The 23,956-nt window shown below is 36.8% G+C and overlaps 1 protein-coding gene across 2 annotated transcripts in view; it reads right to left on the bottom strand.

Annotated features, from left to right (window-relative positions):
- Positions 1 to 23,893, bottom strand: part of kcnh3 (potassium voltage-gated channel, subfamily H (eag-related), member 3) — a 127,349-nt gene extending 103,456 nt beyond the window's left edge. For both annotated transcript variants that reach the window (XM_065251641.2, XM_065251642.2), the window contains exon 1: positions 23,407 to 23,893. In XM_065251641.2, the coding sequence (XP_065107713.1) occupies positions 23,407 to 23,482 (76 nt within the window). In that variant the 5' untranslated portion in view covers positions 23,483 to 23,893. The remainder of the gene's footprint in view (positions 1 to 23,406) is intronic.
- Positions 23,894 to 23,956: the final 63 nt, after the last annotated feature.

Genomic DNA, 23,956 nt, shown 5'->3' with positions numbered 1-23,956 from the left:
TTGAAAAAAACTGTTAAGTGTTGAGTTAAGTATTAAATGTTGTTTCTTTTTCAAAAAAACACTCTTGTGGATTCTGATCATACAGTAAACTAGCTTATGATGTATCGGTCTATTAAACTGTTGAACGATCTTAGCTTCAGCTGTTTGCGTTCACACAGAAGGCACTCTGGGAATTTTATGTCAATTTTCTATGATCAACGCACTGTATGAAATAAGTAGGCACATCTTTGTCTAAGTGCACTTTTAAAACTAAACACATGACACACATAGGACTGATCATGGTAGGAATTTTTGTTGGTGGACTCCTACATGGGTTCAGTATACTGGTGACTCAGACCACCATTGCTCCGTCATAATTGTTTTAAGAGGGTTATCATCTTTTTCCAGAGTAGCCATTCGCAACTACCATTAAACTCCAGCTGTAGACCATGCTAGCGTAATGGAGCACTTTTGTACCTAACGGCCTAAGGGCACAGAACGGTGCACCTCCATTACAAGCTGCATTAACAGGAGCAGGATTGAGCATCGCCGCAGGAATCAATCTGTTCAATCTCATTCCATGTGCTGTATTTGGGGCCGAGTCTAAGACCTAACGGTTTTCCCTAAGGGCCTGCTCTCGGTCTCGCATTAGCCCGTCATTGGCGATGACGTGACCGACGGTTCCCCTGGTGCCGGAGCGAGGACGGGGGACATTCAAGTGACATGGAAAAACACAAGCCAGATCCCTGCAGGGGATTTGCTAATATCTGCAAGTGCTGCCAGGTGCAAGGCTGCTAAAGAAGCGCAGGTTCAGCTTCACAAGCTTATTGTTATGGGCCATTAAGTGCTTTAACCAGATGGATGATTAAGCACAAATTGGTAAACTTGCACTGGTTAAACAGGATTGAGGATATTGGATACCGTTGTACCAGTAAATTGAGATAGAAAGGGGAATGAAGAGGCATCTGGTCGCACAAACAAAAGGGTCTCTAACAAAGGCAGCTAATTGAGTTGGTTGTTTTTTTATGACCTGCATTTTAAAAGGAAAGTTCACCCAAAAATGAAAACACCCTCATGTTGTTTTAAACCTGTATAAGTTTCTTTATTTTGTTGAACACAAAAGAAGATATTTGGTAAGCACACAGTTGACAATTCCCATTGAATTTCATAGTAGAAAAAACGAATTCTATGGAAGTCAACGGAATTTTTATTTTTTGGGTAACCTGTCCCTTACTGAAATTTTGGTTCTTAATGTTTTATTAAAACATAATGCTTTTTAAATAATGTTAAAATAAGCTGAACATTGTTCTATAAAAAAAAAACGAAAAACACTAGTATATTTTGCATCTATGACTCAAAGTTTACAATCTTCAAGTAAAGAATTTTTTACTGCTGAGATGGACAAAAGAAAATAATTGGGATTTTTTATCCTGTATGGTACAAATAGTGTAACATGTCGGGTCAGCATGAAACTCATTCTTGTTTTTCTCACACGGACATGAACTCAGCCCACACCATCATCGCCTTGTTACTCTTTCTACTCCATTCTATCCATCATTGCTTTCGTACCGCTTTCATGCATTTCACCCCTCTTCCCACACTTCCCCTCGGGGTCATGGGGGGTACTGTGAATCAGCATCCCAAGAGGGGTATCATACCCATTAGGAGACAGCATGTAACATTCCCCTCACAGGAGGCCAGTCAGAGACACCTGCACCAGCCTCCCTGGCCCTACAGAGCCCTGCTGTCTCCATGACAAAGGAGAAATTGAAGTTACTGTACAGCTGATTTACACATAGTAAGAAAAACCATTAGAGGATAGCAAAGAATCAGAATCTATTTCAAATGCAACATAATGAGAAAGGACAGATAAGAGTTAATCCAAATATACATTAGAAGTGAAGCATGAAGTGAAAAGGCCACAGAGGTAACACTTGCTGCATCCCATACTATATGGGTGATTCTCATGAAACCATTGAAACACCACTGCACTAATGATTTAAGCTATAAAATGTGTAATATAGTAATGTTAAAAAGTATCAGAATTAACACAATACTGTGTTCTACCTTGCACAATGTGTGATTTCAACATAAGAATTTATAATTTGTCAATTTTATCTCATTTTCTGCTGAAATTCTCATTACCGCTATGTGTCCGGCTGTGTTTGAACATCCGTTATGTTGTAATTTAATCAAATTAACACAAAAATATTTAGAAAAAAAATAAATGAATGTTTTGCTAGACTACTTTAGATGACAGAAAAATATTTACTGAATATTCATGTATAATAATAATGAAGAAAAATTAGGAAAATGATGTGTCCATGCCTGATGTTCTCATCCTCCGCAACACTTTTTGAGAACAGTTTAAGCACACATACAGAATTTTAATAAAGTTTGATTTTGAGTGACCAAGCACATGGACCAGTTACTTCAAGATGGATACCAGGTAAGATCATTTTTTTACAGTTAATTTGAAATATTGTCTTGTCAGAATGCTTACACGACATTTTGATTATCATTACCGCAACAGATGCTTATTAAATGTTAATTTAATTAATAGAAGCATGATACTTTGATTTTAAATGCATGTGCAGAATCTCCAAATTATGTTCTTTCATGTTTGTCATGTCATTTTGAAAATATGTCAGTGTTGATGTTTTCTGACTGTTGCGGTAATGAGATTTTTTAGGACCAATTTTTAAATTATGTTACAAAAAGTGTTAAATGATAAGTACTGTAAAAGTGTTTAAATTAATGTTCCCATTTACTCCAGACTTTGTTTTTTAATGTCTGGTTTGAAAAAAAGTAAATTTAAGCAATTTTTACATTTTCATGCTTGACATTTTTAAAACCAAGTTTTCGTGAGAATCACCCATATAGTAGACACAAATCAGTATGCCAGGCGAGTGTCCGAATTAATAAAAAAAAACAGCAGTACCCAAATGGCCTCTGCTTTCAGATATATTTTTAAGAGTGCATTCAATTGAAAAATTACAATACCATGAGGCAACACAAGCTGAGGAGCCACAAAATTAAAAAAGTAAATAATTTATAATATTAACTCCTTGAAGAACAATAGGGTCCCCACACCCCGGTGTGCTTGGGCCCTAAAAATTCCGGAAATCTATAAACTGGGCAGCTTTTTAAATGATTTAGGTAACAAGAAATCTATTTATAGTGATTTATTTGTGAGTATATACAGTCCTGGGCAAAAGTCTTAGGCCACCATGCTACCATTAGATTTGTTGTTTTTGCAATTGTAAAGTGATCATATAATTATTTCTCTGTCTCTTTACAACCAGAAAATACAGGAATTGTGTATGTTGTATTAAAAACAGTATAAAAGTATAAGCTGAACTGAAGTGTGAAGTATTTAGGGTAAACTCCCCTTCCACTTGATCAATAGCAGGCAGCTGCAGGATCTCTTAAACCTAAATGAAATTAAATCCTAATTTCTAATTCTAATCGAATGACTTCAGGACTTCAGTCTCCTAAAAAAGCTCAAGATGTGTTTCGTGCCAAGAGAGGTCACACTAAATACTGACTGATGCCTGAAGAAGACATTTAGTTCTGAAAATTGTTTTGTTTTTAATTTTGTGTACATACAGTTACTGTATTTTCTGTTTGTATCTTTAAAAAAAAGAGTGAAAAATAAATATGGATGAAAAAAAACTTTGCTAAAACAACAAAGCTGGTGATGGTGGCCTAAGACTTTTGCACAAATTATTGTTATGAGTGTTGTAATTAAATCATAGCTCAAAAAGACGTACAGGTCACATAACAATAATAAATAAACTTTAATGATAAAGCGGTATGAACAGTACACAATTTCGAACACAGAATTTCATTTTGTTAATTTTCCATGTTTTACTCTTGCAACAATGAATGCAACCAGTGCAGCTGGTTTTACTACAGTTACCATAGTTTTTTGGTTTTAACTGTATTAATACCATGGTTAATTTTCGTAAGGGCTGTCCTGTGTTCTCCGCGTCTTGTACTTTTATTTTGATATACTGTCCTGTCTGCCATGTTTGTAGTTTTGTTTTGTTTTGTTTTATTGGTCCTGGTTATTTTTTGTTTGCTCATTCCACGTGTATAAATAGCTCTTGTGTTCTCTTGTTCTTGGTCAGGGTTTATGTTATGTGTTCTCCTGCCTGGTTCTCGTTGTTGCCTGTCTTATTATTTATATTAAACTCAATAAATGCTGTCCGCTACCTTTGTCTTGCCTGCCTGCCTAAAACTGTAACAATATATCATAGACTATACACTACAGAAGAAAGAAAGGAAAAATAATGGTGTGCTCAGTTGTAGTTGTTTTCATGTCTGTGGTTTGGCATATCTTTTCTCTTAAAATTCATTTCTATAAAATAAGACAGTGGCAAAAGTGTTAAATAGATCTCGCTGAGGTATTAAAGAGACAATCATGTCTTTATAGCTATTCTGACATGAAATCATGTTCTTTCTTAAAAATGGCATCTGTAAAATGTCACATTCACTGTTCATTGTTATTGAAATATTTCTGTCGCCTAAGCTTTAGAACAGTGCATGAATCAACCTTCTTTTATTTGTATCTTCGTCACGTCTTTGTTCATGTTAAATGGGACGCGCTTCTTCTCAGCCCAATTTCAGCTCATTCCAAACCTCATTAGAGTGAATTACAAAGCATGTCTCAAACCTCACTTTGTGACACCCTTATCTCCTGAGCCAATTGAACATGACCTACAGTAATCAGAGCAAACTCTATGGTTGAAAGAGCAGAGGAAGACCCAAGAGACCTTCATTAAACATTACACTGTTTTAATCAAATTGTGGTAAAAATTGTTTGGCCATTGCTGATATAAGCAACTTAAAATGGCCTACTAAAGAAATATTCGTCAATGGCTTGTACAACCCTTAATTTTTCACAAATTTCTGTCAAATTAAGGCTTATAAGTTAATGTAAAACTACATTATTTTCCAAAACTCCCTATAGCAACACATTTCTGCAATATTCCTCACATCACACGACCAAAATCAAGTAATAATAAAACCAACAACAACTATTTTTATTATTATTACTATTATTATTATTATTATTATTATTTATTTTTATTGTTATTATTATTGTTACTACTATTTCTACTACTGCAATAATAATCATTCTGACTGTTACTAATATTTATTGTCAGTAAATGTTCTTGTTCGAGCCGCAATGGACAGGCTCAGCAAAATGTATATTTTGAGACGTAAATGGATTACAAAGTTACACATATGAAAGTCCTCTGATAGTGTTTACGGGTCAGTGACAAACATGTTTTGGCAAGAGATCGTTTAAAAAAAAACTTGTTTTAAAAGCATGCATCAGGTTTATTTGACTGCACATAGGGTATTTATGGCAATGTTATGCAATAAAAACTTTTATAAAAGTTAAGACTGAATGGACCTGAAAATGTCATGTGTAACCACCAATTGCACAGAAGAATGAGAAATAATAAATATTTTATCCACCTTGATGGCATGTAAGCTTAATCAAAAATAATAATTTTAAAATATAATTTTATTAGTTATTTCTAAATGTAAATTTTAATGCAGTTTTTGTCCTGATGCTGAAAACAGCTGTTTTCTAAATCATCTTTGACCAATGATGTAAAATTGTATGTAAAAAAATCATATTACACTAAACTAGATGATTATATTTTTATTCCAAATTTTTTATGAATATATTTATCTTTTCATTTTAAAAAATATGAGTTACACCAATTGACACAGGCCGGTTACACACATTGACATTTTTGCAATTATCCCCCAAATATTCTTTCAAAATGAAATAAAACCAGAAGTTTTAGAATTGGTACTCAAAAAAGAGAATGTTTGCAATCTGCAAATTTATTTTGAAATTTTAACCCTCTTACATTTAATTGAACCATACGGACACAAAATAATTAACACCACGTCATTGACCCTTACACCCACTGTCCCTGTAGGCTCTGAAAGACACAGACCTGGCCAGATCTCTCTTTTAAAAGTCATACTATGAAGAAGTATAAGAATGGACAGATGTCTCCAACGATGCTGTTACAGTATGAGACTATTATATCCTCAACACTTCTAAATTTAAGATACCAAGGGAACCAAGTGTGTTGTATGTGGCTATAATATGTAAATAAAAGTGAGTTGTTAAAATGTGTTGTAATAGAAGCGAGCTGAGAACTAATGAGGCTGATTCTCTCCTTAAAATAGAAAAAAGTGCAGAATAGCTCTTGTAGCTGTCAAAACTGACATGCCCGTCTTTCAAAAGGAACAGGCCTAACAAAAAGCCATTGTGTAGGCCAAAAGAAATCAGTGTCTGTAATTTGGGTCTTTTTTGTCCCTATAGCTTTTTTTATTCCCAGAGCTGAGGTTGATGTCAAGAGGTGCAAGATTGCAAATGGATCTCGAGTAAGAGATTTGATTGGATCCTCCCGCTGTGGTTCGACTTACATGCATCACGAACACAGCGTGGCCGTGTCCCTCTGGCCGTAGGGTTTGCCATGGTAACTCATATGATTAGTGCAGGTGCTAGCTTTGCTAAAAGGTGAATCACACATGGTATTTCCTCAGAAATTAGGTCAAATTAACTCGCCTTAAATACATTTCTGCTTTAAGACCCCCTTTAGATTTCTGACCCATGAATTGACAAAGAAGATATAATAAGTTAACACTAGAGAATATTGGGTGAATTAACAATGAAAGCACTGGAGAGCAGTGAGGAATTACATAATGATTGGCTCCTGGAAAAGTTGCCTTCATTTGGTTGTAATTGCATAATAATATAAATCAGGAATAATATTGAATATCTGCTTCCAAATTTCACTGACACTGAAGACCTTGGGCCCTTTATTTTCAAAAACTCATGCTGTTGTTGAAAACAAATGCGTTACTGTATGAAGCACTGCTTTTAATGCCTTTTGGAAAATCTTTTAAAAAACAATGGGTACAGTTTACATATTAGTGAGAATAAAGATATACTTTTAAATAGTTTTAAGATAAAACAACCATGAATTATGTCAAGTTCCTCATTCTGAAATGGTATAACAAACACATTTCACCCATTTGAGTGAATCCACAGACCGTGTTACTGAAAATTGGCATTTAAACATGCTGTGATTATGGTCAGGGTCTAAACATGTTGTAAATTGACAAAATTTGTTTCCTAGAAAAGGTCTCATAGGCGTGCTTGCATGTATTTCAGCCACAGTATATGATACAAAGAACTCCTGTCATCTACACTCATTATATGTTCTCTAATAAAGAATTGCACACAACATTCAAGGTCTATATGAGGTAATGTTCCTGACCATTCCCATTAAATCGATGCTGTCAGCGTAATGTTTAAATGTTTTATACGAAATAATGTAGTTCGTATTTTTGAGAATTACATGCACAAAAGAACATCTACTTTTTGACAGGTTGCACTGTTCAGTACAAATAGGCCTCAGTAAATAGACCGCAGAGTAAAAACGCACATAGAGCGGGTTGCCATTACACAGAAAATCACACATGATAGAAACATTACTATTATAAACCAATGTATTGTAATCTAAAGTAGAGGTAATATTGCCACTGATGAAAAACCAATCCAAGTCACTGTATAATTGGTTTGGGCAGAACGGCAAATGGAAGTGCAATATACATTACACAGAACATGAAATAACAGGAAAAAGTAACAGAACAAAGAAGAAACAGATTGGAAAATCATACAGCCTGGGCATTATGTTGAAATCTGGTTAAGATAAGTTTGGAAAAAGTGTATGAAATTAATGATTCTCATGTCGTTCCAAACCCGTAAGACCTCAGTTCATATTCGAAAAACAGTATAAGTGACGCTGCTGACGTGTTATCTGGTGCGCCCGAGCTTCGTTTACAGTCTGAGGGATTAGGACATCCGCGACATGCATACTTACAGACTATTTAAAAAAATATAGCAATACCAAAATACAAAAAATGTAGAATAGCTTGAATATAGCGTGTCTCCCTCAGACTGTAAATGAAGCTCAGGCGCACCAGCAGCGTCGTACGTCAGCAGCGTCGTACGTCAGCAGCGTCATGGCAGTATGGTGAACGCAGATTCACAACAGACCCAGAAGAAAAGACAATGCTGAATAAAGTCATAATTTTTGTTATTTTTGGACCAAAATGTATGTTGATGCTTCAACAAATTCTATCTGACCCACTGATGTCACATGGACTACTTTGATGATGTTTTTATTACCTTTCTGGACATGGACAGTATATCGTACATACATTTTCAATGGATGGTCAGAAAGCGCTCGGACTAAGTCTAAAACATCTGAAACTAGTGTTCCAAAGATGAACGGAGGTCATGAGGGTGAGTCATTCATGACATCATTCTCATTTTTGGATGAACTAACCCTTTAAAGTGACTATAAAAAATATTGTTTTACAAACACAACATTATTAATGAAACTATTGAGTTAATATGTAAAATTATAATATGTATATAAAATATGACAACAATAAAGGCGGATCATGCATCAATTACACAGAAAGCATGCAAGTTAGGTTTCATTTTATATTTAGCAAATTTGTTATTCCGAAGGGCAACCTTCCGATCTCTCCGATGAAGCCAATACGGTAGTGACTTAAACTGCAATTCATGGAATGACCGCTTGATGCTGGCTCCAAAACGGAGTCAATTCCCATAGACTTCCATGTTAAAATGCCCAAGAAAATAATATGTTTACAGCCTGGTACAAAAAGTGTTTTTGGTCTATATAGCTAATTTTGCCATTCATGACGACTGTGAGGGGGGTGAATTTTTTTTAACTCATCCGTTTAAATAATTAAGGGCGTGGACACTTGAGTGACGATTGAACAACCACTGCTGTTACTAGAATCGAGCTAGGCGGGTGTGGTTTCAGCAACCAGCCACCTCAGCTTCACCCATGTCCCGGCTCTTTACCTATTTTCGGTTATCCGCGAGTGATGTGCGGCCAAGATGGCGGCAGCATGCAACGTCTACTTTAAGCTTAAAAAATGCTCTTCACAAACCAATGGGTGACGTCGTCATGGACACTAAGTCCATCATTTTTTTCCAGTCTATGGTTTATTCTTAAGTGACTTACATTTAATTCAGGGTATACATTTTTCTTATCAGTATGTGTGTCCCCTAAGAATCAAACTCACAACCTTTGGTGCTGCTAGCATTGCTTTATGAGAAAAAGTAAACAACAACAAAAATGTATTTGTTTATTTATATTTTTTGAAGAGCTATTTTTCTTGGCTGTAATAGCAACATTTGACAAATAAATGGTGGACATCTGGCTTTCACCCAGAGGGTAACTCAAGGTTCAGATTGTCTGTAATCCATCAGACCTGTCAAGTTTCTTTGATTCTGTCACCGGCTCGGTGAAAAATCTCATGGATCTGGGACATCTAACATCACTGTGCCATGCTGGATTTCCAAGGGACCAAGGTAAAGTATCTGGCCTTGCACTTCTGTCTACACATAGCCTGAGGAAATAAAAACATTCACACACACATAGATACACTGAAGTGCATGCTAGTGTGTAGATCACATCCAAAAAGGAAAGTCTCAGATAAAAGACTCAAATGTCTGCTTCACATTCTGTGTAAGTCACATATGTAGTCCATCACTCATGTCAGCCTTGTACTGATTTTATCCTTGACACATGACTTGTCAGGCGAAGCTGACTGACAGCTATGAGGTTTCAACAGTGTTGCAAAACTACAAAAAAACAAAAACATTTTGGAATTATGTACAGATCTAATTTGTAAGAGTTCAACCTAACAGAAAATCTGTCACTGTTCAGCTTTGTGGTATCACATTTTAATGTATAAAATGTTAACAAGATTTGAAAACTATGGTGATGGGAAAGACTTTAAATAAAATATGGGTAGAACTAATAGGCGGTTTCCTGGACAGGGCTTACCCTCGTCCCAGACTAAAATAAATATGAGATCTGCCTTAATTTAAAAACACCTTTCACTGACATATCTTGACATATACTATTGACAATGTTTTGTCTCGAGATGCACATGAGTATTGTTTTTTGTAAAGTTTGTTTGTAAAAACGACTTTTATGCCCTAATATAACTAAGGCCTAATCTAGGTTTAATCTAAACCCTGTTCGGGAAACCACCCCAACGTCAAATCTTCCTAACACAAAGATAACTGTATAGCTACGCATATGTGAGGGTCCGCGTACAGTGTGCGTGACGCAATTTTCTGTAATCAGAATAGCATGCGGGCATTGTACGCACACCTATGAATTTTTGTATCCGTGCATACTTTGTGTGCGTACATGAGAATGTATGCTGCCAAGGAGATGCACTGCATTTTGTCGCAATGTGCATGCGTTGAATGTCTGTGTACAGGCATGACTCCAATAAAGTATACTTTGCAAGGCTTTGCATTCAACTCTGTGCGTACGATCTCAACGTAAACGTAAAAAAAGACTATACTTTGGGTTTTAGGCCTAAAAAAAAGTGTAATAAACAGTAGTAAAATACTAAATTGTGTGCATTACTTTGTTGTCAACTTTACTTTGGATCACTTTTTATATATTTATACTAGACATATCTAAGCTTATATAGAGAATAAATTTTATGTTTAATGTTGTCAATTTGACACTGTTAATGGTTTTATACAATTTGAGATTAAAACGGTTTTATTCGGCTGTGATCGGAACATTCTTAGCTGATTAAAAATAATTAGAGAAGCAGCACGCACACACACATCCCATGAGAAAAACTCACTTATTTAGCTTTTACATAAATTAATGTTGTCATTCAAACTGATAACGCATGTGCCTGTTACGCAGTTATCTTTCTACACATCAACAAAATTTAAAAGTTATGATATAAGTCATACTTGAAATATTTTAAATCACTGAATCACTGTAAATAGTCTTAGAATTTTAATGCTTCATTCATCTCAGTAGAGCATAGATTCAAAGGCACAACACCTGCATAATTTAATGTGAAGAAACAAGAACCTTCTGACCACTGATCGCTGAACAGCTGGACTAGAGATGAAGGTTCAGAGAAATACAGAGCTCTTGTTGTTGTTTGTGCATCACAGTCTGCACAGCCTTTCGACCCGAAGTGACAGTCCTGAGTGTATCCCACCAGGCAGTTTAATGCAGAACATAAGACATCAGGGGACTCTATTGTATTTGTGGCTAATGGAGGTTTTTCTGTGCAAATGTGATGAAATCTATTGGTGTCCATTAAGGCATGTTCTTGTTGAAATGTCCAGAACATCCTCTGGGGAACTATTAGCATGTTTGTTCATTTATCAAGCCCTCTTGGTGCTTCAGGTAATGATGATTCAGGTTCTTAATTTAGGTGTATATTTAAATTAAAGGGATAGTTCACCCAAAAATGAAAATAATGTCATTAATGACTCACCCTCATGACGTTCCAAACTCGTAAGATATCCGTTCATCTTTGGAACACAGTTTAAGATGTTTTACATTTAGTCTGAGAGCTTGTTGACCCTTCATTGAAAATCTACGTATGGTATACTGTCCAGAAAGGTAATAAAAACATCATCAAAGTAGTCCATGTGACATCAGTAGGTCAGTTAAAATGTGTTGAAGCATCGAAAACAAATTCGAAGACCTTTTTCAGCATTGTCTTCTCTTCTGTGTCTGTTGTGAAGCGCATGCGCGAGACCAAAGTCACGTGACTGCAGTGACACGGATGACGTGTTATCCTCATACATGTTTGCGAAGTTTTTTTTTCAAACTTACAGCGTGCGTCTTGCTCAGACTGTAAACGAAGCCCGGGCACACAAAAAAAAAACCAACCAGCTGGGGCGCTCCAGATAAAACGTCAGCCGCGTCGTACTGCATCCGCGTCACTGCAGTCACGTGACTTTAGTCTCACGCATGCGCTTCACAACAGACGCAGAAGAGAAGACAATGCTGAATTAAGTCGCAATTTTTTATATTTTTGGAGCAAAATGTATTTTCGATGCTTCAACACATTCTAACTGACCCACTGATGTCACATGGACTACTTTGATGACATTTTTATTACCTTTCTGGACATGGACAGTATACTCAATGAAGGGTCAACAAGCTCTCTGACTTAATCCAAAACATCTTTAACTGTGTTCCGAAGATGAACGGAGGTCTTACGAGTTTCGAATGACATGAGGGTGAGTCATTAATGACATTATTTTCATTTTTAGGTGAACTATCTCTTTAACGGCTGTATTATAATTTAATATAAATGAAATCTATATGATTTGGAATTTTGGAAATCTATGTATTGCATTTTTATTCTGACACTAAGGCTTTTAAAATACATAAATAAATATCCTAAAACAATTTATTTCAAATGAGGCACCTGACTTTTGCAGGGTACCAAATGAGCAAGAGAAATGCTTTTCTTTGGACCTTTTTGCTTGCTCTTTCTTGTCATCCAGGTTCCAATTAAGGAAGTCAGCCAGCTGCCTTGAGAAACAAAGGTCCAGAGAGGCCAAAACCCCAACAATCTGACACACACAAGACTTCTCTAGAGAACAAACATATCTGTAAACCTGTGCAAGTCCAGGAAACCAAGACAGGTACCTCAGTTTGTGGAGGTTAATGAATATTAAGGAGTATTATGTGTCTTCTTGTGTGGGTTTACTGTAGTTAGCTACACTTTGTGACCAAACCTCCCTATGCTTGAAATGAGACATATGAGCCATACAAAACAATGGTATGATCTCAGTCAGATGGCAGTGCAAATGTGTTTTTGTAGGAAACAAATCAGATCTGGCAAAGCATCTAAGCAAACCATGTGAAAAGTTAATACCTGTCAGAACTGTAAAAAATCAATCCCTCTGTTCAAACTCAAAAAAATGAATGGAAAGTCTAATTACAGCTGTCTGTTTTTTACACATTATAACAAATTCAGTGTTGATACTGGCACACATGTCAAAAACCAGCTTCAGAAATCTATGGCATTCATAAATTATTACCATTGAATAATTCACATGGCCAATTAAAAAATCGAGTCTCGAGTCTAATACTACCGGGCATATCAATAAAATGTGAACCCTTATGAAAATCACTAGTCTGGCTTCAAGGAAAAGCTTAATGATGTAAACATACAATTTAAGTATGCACACTACATGGTTATGTTACCCTAGTACACACACTCCGCTAAGTTAAAGCAATCTGTAAGACTGTAAACAAAACTTAGAAACCAGCCAATGCAGAGTTGAACTCATGCATAATACACAAACTCCGGCCACTTGTTTATGCTCAATATGAATGGACAATAAAATTCTGCCTACTCAGTTTCTTTTCTAAAGCCAATTTTGTTTGATGTGCTTTCAAAACATTGCTGGAACATTATAGTTGTTTAACAATGTGAGAAAGAAAAGCTTTCACGAGCGGAAAGTCAAACACACTGAGCAAACGTCCTGACAGGAGCAGCATTCTAATAACTGAGCTAATGCATTCGCTTGATTTTGACAATATGTGATTTATTTATACTGCAAAAGAAAATCTATTGTATTATTACCTTTTTAATCTCTTGGACAGCCAGAAAGAAAAATAAATAATTACTGGTCTATAACTACATACAGTATTTTACGGCCATGAGTACACCCCTTACATTTCCGCAACCATTTTACAACTCACAACACACAGTGAGGATCAATAATGGTTATTTTTTGAAAGGCAGTTCTTTTCTGAAAAAAAATGATACTTGATGGCACTTGATGATAGCACATTGTGTAAGAAGTTGCCAGTCAAAAAAACTAAATGTGTGCAAACAACCTATTTTTTGCCAGCTATTAATCACTTTTGTTGCCAGCTATTTTGACAATAATGGCTGTATGTTAAGTTATTTTCTGGGGACAGTAAATCTATACTGCTATACCAGCAGCACATTGAGTACTCTAAAATATATCAAAATTTCATAGTATTGTCCCTTGATAAAATATACTAAAATGGTTGCTGAAATGTTAGGGGTGTACTTACTTTTGTGAGATACTGTATATCAAGGACATACTATATTTTTGGGTGCAGATGGTGTAGTAACAGTCAAAGTCCCTTTAGAGAAGGTGCACCACTAGGCGATAATGTTTGCCATGCTTCCGAGTAGTGATTTCAGTCATGTAAGACTACCTAACGTCCAATTTACTTGAATGGGGAAAAACAGATTTAAAAAAAAATCACATGCTAAAATCACAATGAAACAACATATTTCTGACCAACAATAAAACCTAACATAAACTGTACAGTACCATAACTGTTGTTTCTTAAGCTCAACTTAAAAAATACCTTTCCGGGGGTAATTTCACCTAATGCACATGCTCACAGGTTGGCCAGCGCCTCACACAACTCTGCATAGAGCCCATTTCCCAGAGAATCATCAGTATTTATCAATTATTGATTGGTTTTTAAAGTGGAAGGCGGGACTTTCGTTGTCAGAGGGGCCATATTGAGCATTGCATTGTTCTCTATTCATAGTAATAGCAGTGCTCAATCTTGTTATATCCAATAGCAGTATCACTGGTTTTCCTCATCAGGACCATGGACAGCGACTTTAAGCCACATACAGACTTGTGTTCATCTTTTCCTACATGGATTTATCCAAACTAAAGTAAACCAATATATAATTTATTCTATTCATTGTAAAGAACAGCATTCACCTCAATGTATACGTTGGCTACCCTGCTTTCACTCATTAGTGTTTGCATGTTTAACTTCAGTTCTGCAGACTCTTCTTCGTATATCTAAACCATGGAGATGATCTCTTTAGAGCCTTTGGGCATTGCTGGGTCGTTCCCTCCAACATGTTGGTGTGTGTATTAAAGAGGAAAGTTCACGGCGCATTCGCCTCTGATGGAGCAGAGGATATTTAATCAACTGAATTCCATCTGCTGCGGTAAATGTCTGCCCGTGTTCAAAGCGGAGCCAATTACTGGCTGATTCGTTGAGGCCTGGCCACAGTGAGAAACGTGAGAAAGAGGGAACAGCGTGCGCACAACTGAGGCTTAGTGTTTTGGTTCTGTTTACCTGTCATTTAAAGAGGGCAGAGTGATTTCTAATTTCATTCTATGAAGTCTGAGTCATCTGTAACATTGTACAGCTTTAAAATGCTTTAGAGAAACGTATAAACAATTTGCTTAACTTGCATCACAGCTACCGTATACTTGGTGTTGGTTACGTTCACCCTGCAAGAGTAAATTTACAGTAAATGCACATGAAGGTGATAGTCACAGACGTTTTATATCACAAATGTTTAACTAGGGCTAGGTTGAATTTTACTCTGGAGGAAAAAATACAGAGCTCAATTGTACCAAGAAATACAGATGAGTAATTACTCTCATGGAGTAATTCATTGCTAAAGTTAATTAGTAATTGAGTTTGAGGGCCTGACATGATGGCTCATGTCATTCTGCACAACACTTCCACATGTGTCCCCAGAGGGGCGTGCTGAGCGAGTGTTCCAACGCAAGATAAGCGTGGGTATCGAAGGCAGTAGATGCTTGACATTTGGAGTCACAGTAGGTCACAGTAAGTTAAATCAACAGCAGATTGTTACGCAACACACACCTCAGGACCACTGCGACCAGTTAAACTTAATGACAAGCAATTACCTTCTGCAACACAACATATTATTACTTCTGCATCTGTGTGCAAGTTTTTATTTACTGACGCATTTTACAATCTCTAATTTCACTCACTTACATGAAAGATCAATATCCTTTAAACATCCACACTGTCAGAAAATATGGTCCCAAGCGGTCACTTTGGCAGAACATCCTAATATATGTACCATTTAGATGCAGATGTTTATATCCAATATGTACATTTAAAGGAACAGTATGTAGGATTGTGGCCAAAACTGGTATTGCAATCACAAAACTTGTGGCTAAAACTGGTACTGCAATCACACAGCTGGTGGCCAATACACAAAATGACAACATAAACAATCAGTTAAGGGCTGCAACTCCACTTTTTGAATGACAATATTTTCGCCAGACCACTGTTGTGAGTGATATAAGTATTTCAAATGAAAATGATTTCTTAATGTCTAGTGACATATCAGGGCCATTTTATGATTAATTGATATACATTTCTTACATACTGTTCCTTTAAGGTACTAATAAGCACTCTTTGGTACCAATATGTAGATACTAATATAAACTTTTGAGATGCAAAGGCGTACTTTTTAACAGGGTAACGCTCCAGTGACAGCTAGGGACCATTAAAAGTGCATACTGTACCAATGCTTGTATACAAAGTGGCTCACTTTTTTGGAATAAATAGTTGCTAATTGCTTCTGTATGAATTTCTCTGCATACAACGACAGTAAACCACAAGCAATTGCCGCTTCTTAAAGAAAGACAGCATGAGCTTTTCACCAAACGTTTCCTTGCTATGTGAGGGATCACACAAATACATTACCAGAACACTGACATGAAACACTGCACTCTCTCTTTCTTTCTCTCCTCGATGACAGTGACTTTGATCCTGGACGACAAACCTGCGATTGTCACTGCCACTTTTCCTGTCACCTCACACGCCTTACTGGCTCGTTCACAAATCCCTCCCTACACCATCTGTGAAGAAGCAAACTGAATCACACTGAGACGCGCGCTAAGGATTTAACAGGTGCAGGTGTAAACATCCAAATCTATAACTCAATGATGACTGTATGTTTTAATAATTTGCATATTTTGCTGTATATTAATATTAATAGCTGGCTGAAGAGACCTGAAGTACAACGGACTTTAATTACTTTAATCAATTTAATGAAACTGTTTTATTAACTGTTCATTAAAGGGAACATCTGACTTGTTCCATGTTTAAGTGCTATAATTGGGTTGCCAGTGCTAGAAAATGTGAAAAAGAAAAACCCAGTAACTTAGTTGTGGTAAACCATTCTCTGCAAGCATGTAAAATAATAAGTGATTGAAATTTGGCTCCCCTTGTGATGTCAGAAGGGGATAATACCACCCCTTAATCTGCACCCCATCCAATCACAGCACTGCCATTTAGTGCAGCGATCCGCTCATTTGCATTTAAAAGGACACACCCAAAAAGCAAATTTTTGCTCACACCTACAAATTTTAATATGCTATAATAAATCATCTGTGTGGTATTTTGAGCTAAAACTTCACATACGTACTCTGGGGACAGCAAAGATATATTTGACATCTTAAAAAAGTCTTGTAAAATGTCCCCTTTAAAATTGTCAGACTGTAAAGAGCGCTACATGGTCATACTGATAATCTCTCTCTCTCTCTTTGCAATTGGAGGTGTTTCAATCCGCATATGAAATTCTACTTCGCAAGGAAAAAAGTTTTTCAGTCAAGGTATAACCACAAAATCTTGGAGTACTCTTTCTCCCTTAGCAGGCAATGCCCTTTGGCATGAAAGAGCTCGAGAATATTTCATTCATAAGGATTCATTGTGATTCTTCAAAACATTGCCTGAAACTGAACCAAGTCATCTATCCAGAGACCCGAAGGTCTTTGACTTGTTTTCTCCAGTACTCCCAATGACTGACATGGTCTAACTTCCAACATCTTTTAAGCTGTCCATCTAGAAAGCTGCAGTATCCTCACACTGTAAAAAATGTACAGGTGTGTAGAACGTATGAAGAAATGTAACTAGCTGCCAATAACTTACTGTAGATTTTACATTTATGTTATTTACTGACAAAAGTTTGTTCACAGTTAAATGAACATGAAACATTTTCACTCTTTATCTTTTACAGTAAGTTACTGGCAACCAGCTGCATTATTAGAGCAATTTTTTAACAGTGCAGCCTATATTTTTTGGGTTCTCCCAAACCTTAACACATTTACTGTACAGTATATTGTTTCTAGCCGAGTGAGCAAACCTACTTCCAGACCATGTCCAAAATATATATCTCGTATGCTCATGTGCAAAAACAACATGAGACATAAGGTATTCGTTTGAATTTAATTTTTTTCACAAATATAACCAAAAACTCTAGTTGATATAATGAAAGCTTGAGTCTACTGAATAAAAAAAATAAATAAATGATGCTTGTACAGAGACATGCGTAACATCCTGCCAGGCAGTACATGTCTATTTCCCAGAAGCTCATGAAAAATTTGTATCATAATGATTATTGTCTTATTTCACAGATCACAGTTCATTTCCTAAGACTGTTGGTTATTTTTTAACAGTTTAAACGCTATAAAACTTTAATAGACTGTTATGAATTGAGCATTAATTAGCCAGACATAGCAGACCTTCGTTCCAGTAATTACACTTTATGGCATCAGACTGCCACAATAAAAAAGAAACCTTTATTGATTCATTAGGAAAGTTTTGTCTTTGCTTAGCCAACAGACCAACGAAACGGAGTTAATTAATTCAAACCAATTAGTCACTGTGACATACTAGCTGTCAAAGAAATTTTGCCTGTTGCAAAACGTGTCTGAGTGTCTATGCAGCTGTCATGATGTTAGAGAATATTTCTGGAATGTAACACCACAAAACATGCTGAGGTTTTCTCAGTTCGATCAGTTCTGTCTCTCCCATTAACGGGCCTCTTTGATCTACATAAATACAGACAACATGCATTAAGATATAGAAATAGCATATACAGTATTTAGCATGTCAAAGAAAGAGTTAACTCTGCCAAAGCATTATTAAACAGGCAGTCTGACTTCCTTTGGTAGCCTTTAGTTAATATAGTAAGTAAATGCTAGATGTTTATTTATAAGAAAATCTTTACCAATGTTTTTAATAACAGTGATGTTAAGTACAGTTGTGTTTTACAATCACAAGAATAATAATATTATTAGTATTAACAACATTCCTGTAGCTCAACATTGTGTTATCTTGCAATCCTGAAAGGATTCTGTCTTGGTGTCAGGTGCTTGTTCAGAATGCTAAATTTTGTTTTGTGGTTGGACGCCACATCTATAATACACAAAGGGTTATGACAGGAATGTCAACTTTGATAGTTATTGTGTTAGCACAGAATGATCTCCACGACACGCCTCTCAGGTCATTCACAGGCTGACTCTCTCCGTTTCTCTCTGAATTGTTGTCTCTCCAGCGGCCAGTGTTTTCTTGTCTGTTGTTTATAATGAGGGGCAGATTGTGCCTAACCACAGAGTCAGAACGATACCCTGGAGACTTCCAGGCATGCAAAAAAACTGAAAGAGAAAAACCGTCCCCAATTGTCATGCTAACGTCCTGAGACAGCCGTAGCCAGTGTTGACTCGGCTTTAAAATGCCAAATGGACAGCTGATGATTGTTGATTATTGTTACCCTCTTTGCATCCAAAAATACCATTCGCTCTCAGATACAGTTGCTACAACTCTTACAAAAATTCACCATGGTAACCATAGTTAAAAATACCATAGTCGCTGCAATTTTTGTTACTACGCTGAATAACTGTGCTAAATAAGTATCAGCTACTACTGCCACTAAAAAAAAAATATTTTTAAGAAAACGATTTTGCAATAGTAAAAATAACTTCTATTTTTCATGGAAATGGTTTAACCGACAGACAGACAGACAAACTACTGTAGATTGACAGGAACTGGATGACATCTGACTGCTTCGCACAGGTGCAAGAAAACTGGTGCAAAAAAGTGCCTCACTGGAACAAATACAAAAGTGGTCTCCAGCTTAAGTGGTGTGTTTGTAAGACTTCAGACGCACATGCACAGTAGCCAAGAAAGGGTCTATATGATGAACTCTAACCTGATTACAAAAAGCAGACGGACACAATTAATAGACGATGCTCTAATATAAAGGCATGCCGGCTCGGTTAGGGTATTTGAGACCCCCATGGCCATCAATATGAGTACTACAGTTTTGACAGATCACAAAATTCATTCGAATTTCCTTTACCTAAAAAGCATAAGTCTTTGTTGAAATCACTTTGAGATTGTAGTGTCTCTGCATAACTGTAAACAGTTATGATTGGCTGTTTTTGGATGCAAAGCATTATGGTATACGCTTTGTTTTTCTCACCCCCATTTAAATATTTAGTAGGCTAATGCAATGACATTAAAACATTTTTAGTGCGGTATAGTGCCCGAATACCTTATGATGCCGCTGTACATTACCAGGAGAGCCAACCTTCAGAACTTAGTTACCAAACATTAAAGGTGACATGATTGAACGGGTTATTTATCCTTGGTCTGTGAAGTGACATGTAGACAAAAAAATTTTTTTGGTGTCTGTAATGCCTTAGAAGCTTTCTAAAAACCTCTCTCAGATAGCTCTATTAGGGTGGGGGATTTTAAACAAGTGGTTTTGCACCTATTTGGCTCCCCCTACTGGCTTAACTTGCAATCTCATTACTGATTGGCTGACTTTGCTGCCACTCAAAAAAGAAGCCAATTATTTTAAAGTGGAGGGGCAGTGAGATGCCTGTGATGTCATAAGAATCAGTTTTTCAGATTGGGCCGTTTCTGGCTGACATTTCTAAAAGATGAATTTCTATGAGACTGAGATGTTTAGCATGTCTAGCACTTTTTGTATGTTCGTGGGTAGACTACCATTATTCAACAAAGACAAGGTAAAAAAAAAATTCATTCTCTGTCCCCTTTAAGACCACATGAAATTGGCCAGAGACTATTTTCTATCAGGAAGCAATCTGAGTCTACAGGTATGGCATATACTGGTTTTTGTTCATTCGCTTTTTTGTCTGCTTTCATGATTTAGAGGGATAGTTCGCCCAAAATGAAATCCTATGTTGTTCTAAACCTGTAGGAGCTTTTTTCTTTTGTTGAAGAGAAAAGTAGATATTTTGATAAATGATGTAAGCACACAGTTGACGGTACACATTGATATCCATAGTATTTGTTTTTCCTACAATTGAAGTCAATGGGTGCCATCAACTGTGTGCTTACCATAACATCATTTATCAAAATATCTTCTTTTGTGTTCAACATAATAGGAAAACTCATACAGGTTTAAAAACATGAGGGTGATGATAATAAATGATGACAGGATTTTCATTTCTGGGTGAACTGTCCCTTTAACAACGCTCAGAAAGGCTGAGATTCTTGACACTGGCGGTAGATAATTATGATGACTGCATTCGTTTGCTGGGGGGGTGTAATTAGCTGTGTGTTTGGTGAATGGAAAGGCCTGAATTTATTCTGTCTAAAAGATGATGATCGCTCCGGAAGACTGTTTGACTGAATGCGGTTGACAAAAGAGAAATTACATTCTTTTGAAATCTCTGAAACCAAAGCCATTCACAGTTCACATTTTGCCTGGCAGGCTTTGCTTAGCTCATATGCAGATCAAGGGTTAAATGTGCAGCAAGAAGTGATGTGTAGGAATCAACACATTTATAACAGACAAAAGAGAGTCTGTCCGGTATATTTAATCTTAAGGGAATAATACATCTATAGATAACAACAACAAAAAATTTATCTTGCATGGTTGTAAATTCAATCTGGATAATGCACTAAGAAGACTGTGCATTTTGAATGTAGACTCACTGGATGTTAAAACCATCACTTTCGGGCAAATCCTGTGAATTTGAGGCACCCTACAGTATTAATAAAGTCCTATCCCCATCTCTCTGAGCCTGTCTTTGAACTCTGCTCCAATGGCAGCCATCCAGCAACATAAAACTCTTGCCGTTTCTCTCCTTTCCTCTTGCATCAAACAGCAGAATAAAACCTTTGATAATGCATCTCATTGAGCTTAAACCCTGCTGACCAAACATCATATTCCAGCTTGGTGGCAGGCAATGAAAGCTCATTTTTGGTGTTACTCTGAGTGATAGCCTTAAACAGCCCTGACTGAAAAGCAATAAGTGAAAGAATAATTTGTTGGTTGCTTGTTTTAATGTTTTGTTCTTCCTTGGGGGGGGGGGGGTTGCTCCCCATCCCAGCATTAAATCTCATCGGTCTAAATTACTGCTTCACACAGCTGTAGAAACTTTGCGTCATCACGCTGCTCCTGGTTAGTACACTGTGTAATTATGTTGATGAGTGAATAATCTTTCGGCAAGGACATTTAAACAAGAACAAGGGATCTCCAGAAGGTGTTTTCCTAAACTATTAATTCTACGCTGGTTTTCCATTTCATCTCATTTTATGTACATTTATTAAAAGCGTCTCTTGACGCAGTTTAGATTCATTTGTTCCTTTGCTCTTCACTGATCAAATTAATGATAAAAAAGCCAGTGCTGTATTTCTGTTACAAAGCATAGGAAATAAGTTTACAACACCTAGGTTACAAAGGTGAGTAAATGATCACAAAATGCTCAGTTGTATGTCATTAAGCATTGACACAATGATGGTTACGTCCAGATCTTTAACCACAAGATTACATCCCCTACCCAATAAAAGAGTTGGGATCATTCCTCTATTGCCTCCAAGCCACTTTAGATGTTTGTGACCCTCTGTCCACCCACATGGCCACTGCGCATCCTGACACTGCACAAGTTACTCATCCCTTCTGTTCAAAAATACGTAAACACTCAAAAATGATTTTACTCTGTAAGGAAGAGTTTAAGTGTGGCCTCTCACAAATCACCTTCAGTAAAAGGAGAGTGACAAATCCACCTTTTCCTCTTGAATAGATTATTAACCTTTTCACATCCCTAACCTCTGCTATTAAACGTGTTGAACAAGACTTCGAGTGAAATGTACGTTTAATAAAACTGTTTAAACGTTACTAAAATTGCTACTCTTTTTCAGATTATGCCATTATTTAAGAAGTTAAGAATATAATGTGTACTCCAAATGACAAAAAACAGATTAGACCACAGACCAACCTGTAAGCAAGCAACCAAACCAAATACACGTGAGACAGAAAATGAAACTATAAATACCTTTCTTTAAGTTCAATCAAGCATTACCCAGACAACAGTGATACATGTACTCAGCTGTTAAGGATAGCTGACAAGAGTGCATTAGGGCATGTTTTTTAAAGGAAAGTTAAAGGAAAGGAAGATATTTTATGTGCCTGGCTGTTAAATAAAAATGCAAATTTTTGCATTTTATTTAAATAGTCATGCAATATCAAATCTTTATAATTTAAACATATTCAATGTTGTGTCACAATTAATTTTTATGTTGAGATGATAAACTACACCAAAATTATTTTTTCTATACATTTTTATGCATTCGATTAAAAAAGAATAAATATATTTAAAAACTACATTGGGATTATCCAAATATAAAAATCTATTTGTCAAACTGCTGCCACTGTTGGAAATGGCATATCAACTACCATAGACAAACAGATATTCAGCCTACAAATTTGGTAATTCATTTAAAGCTTTGTTGACAAAATCACACGATTTTACATTTCCACGTGGACTCTTTAAGGGTCAACTGTTGCAGTTAAGGCACTGGAGCAAATAGTTTGTAAAATTTGCGCAAAACACTTAGCCCATGTCACTTTGTTCAAGGAACGTTAAGTTGGTAAGTTCTGCGCACTTACGGGTGCCATCGAAACGGGTGGCGATGGTGTCGAGGAAGGTATTCTGCGGGGCCAGCAGACCTCTCATCACGGGCATCCTGGTGCGGGTAGACTGCGTCCTCCGAACGCCTCTGCGACCCGCCGGGGCAGACTCTTGTTCAGCCCCGAACCCGGGTAAGAATCTGGATGTTCCGGGAGCGCATCCTAGACCCTGCAGGAGCGCCCCGATTCGTGATACGCGCGGCTCCACTTTGGCAGCTCAACAGTGACCATATCCCTCAACGGAAAACCCACATTTCTGCCTTATAGCATTGCATAAAGAGAGCGTAAATCCAACTAAGTGTCTTTCTGAATCAGGTGTCTGGAGATTAGGTAAACCTGTGCGTAACGGCAGCCCTGGAGACTGGAGATCTGGTGAGGCGACTGCGCACTGATGCCGTGTGGACTCCTCTGTGCCACCAGGATCCTTTCTCTCTACATCTATTATATTACTGCCTTTCTCTAGTTGCTATAACCAGCAGCAGTCATGTCACGTGGTAAGCGCAGACTACTGAGATGGCGAGGACCATTT

Source organism: Paramisgurnus dabryanus, chromosome 15 (genome assembly GCF_030506205.2).
Source record: "Paramisgurnus dabryanus chromosome 15, PD_genome_1.1, whole genome shotgun sequence".
NCBI classification, from domain to species: domain Eukaryota; kingdom Metazoa; phylum Chordata; class Actinopteri; order Cypriniformes; family Cobitidae; genus Paramisgurnus; species Paramisgurnus dabryanus.
Note: the sequence above shows the minus strand (reverse complement) of the source record. Positions and strands in the feature narration are given on the sequence as shown.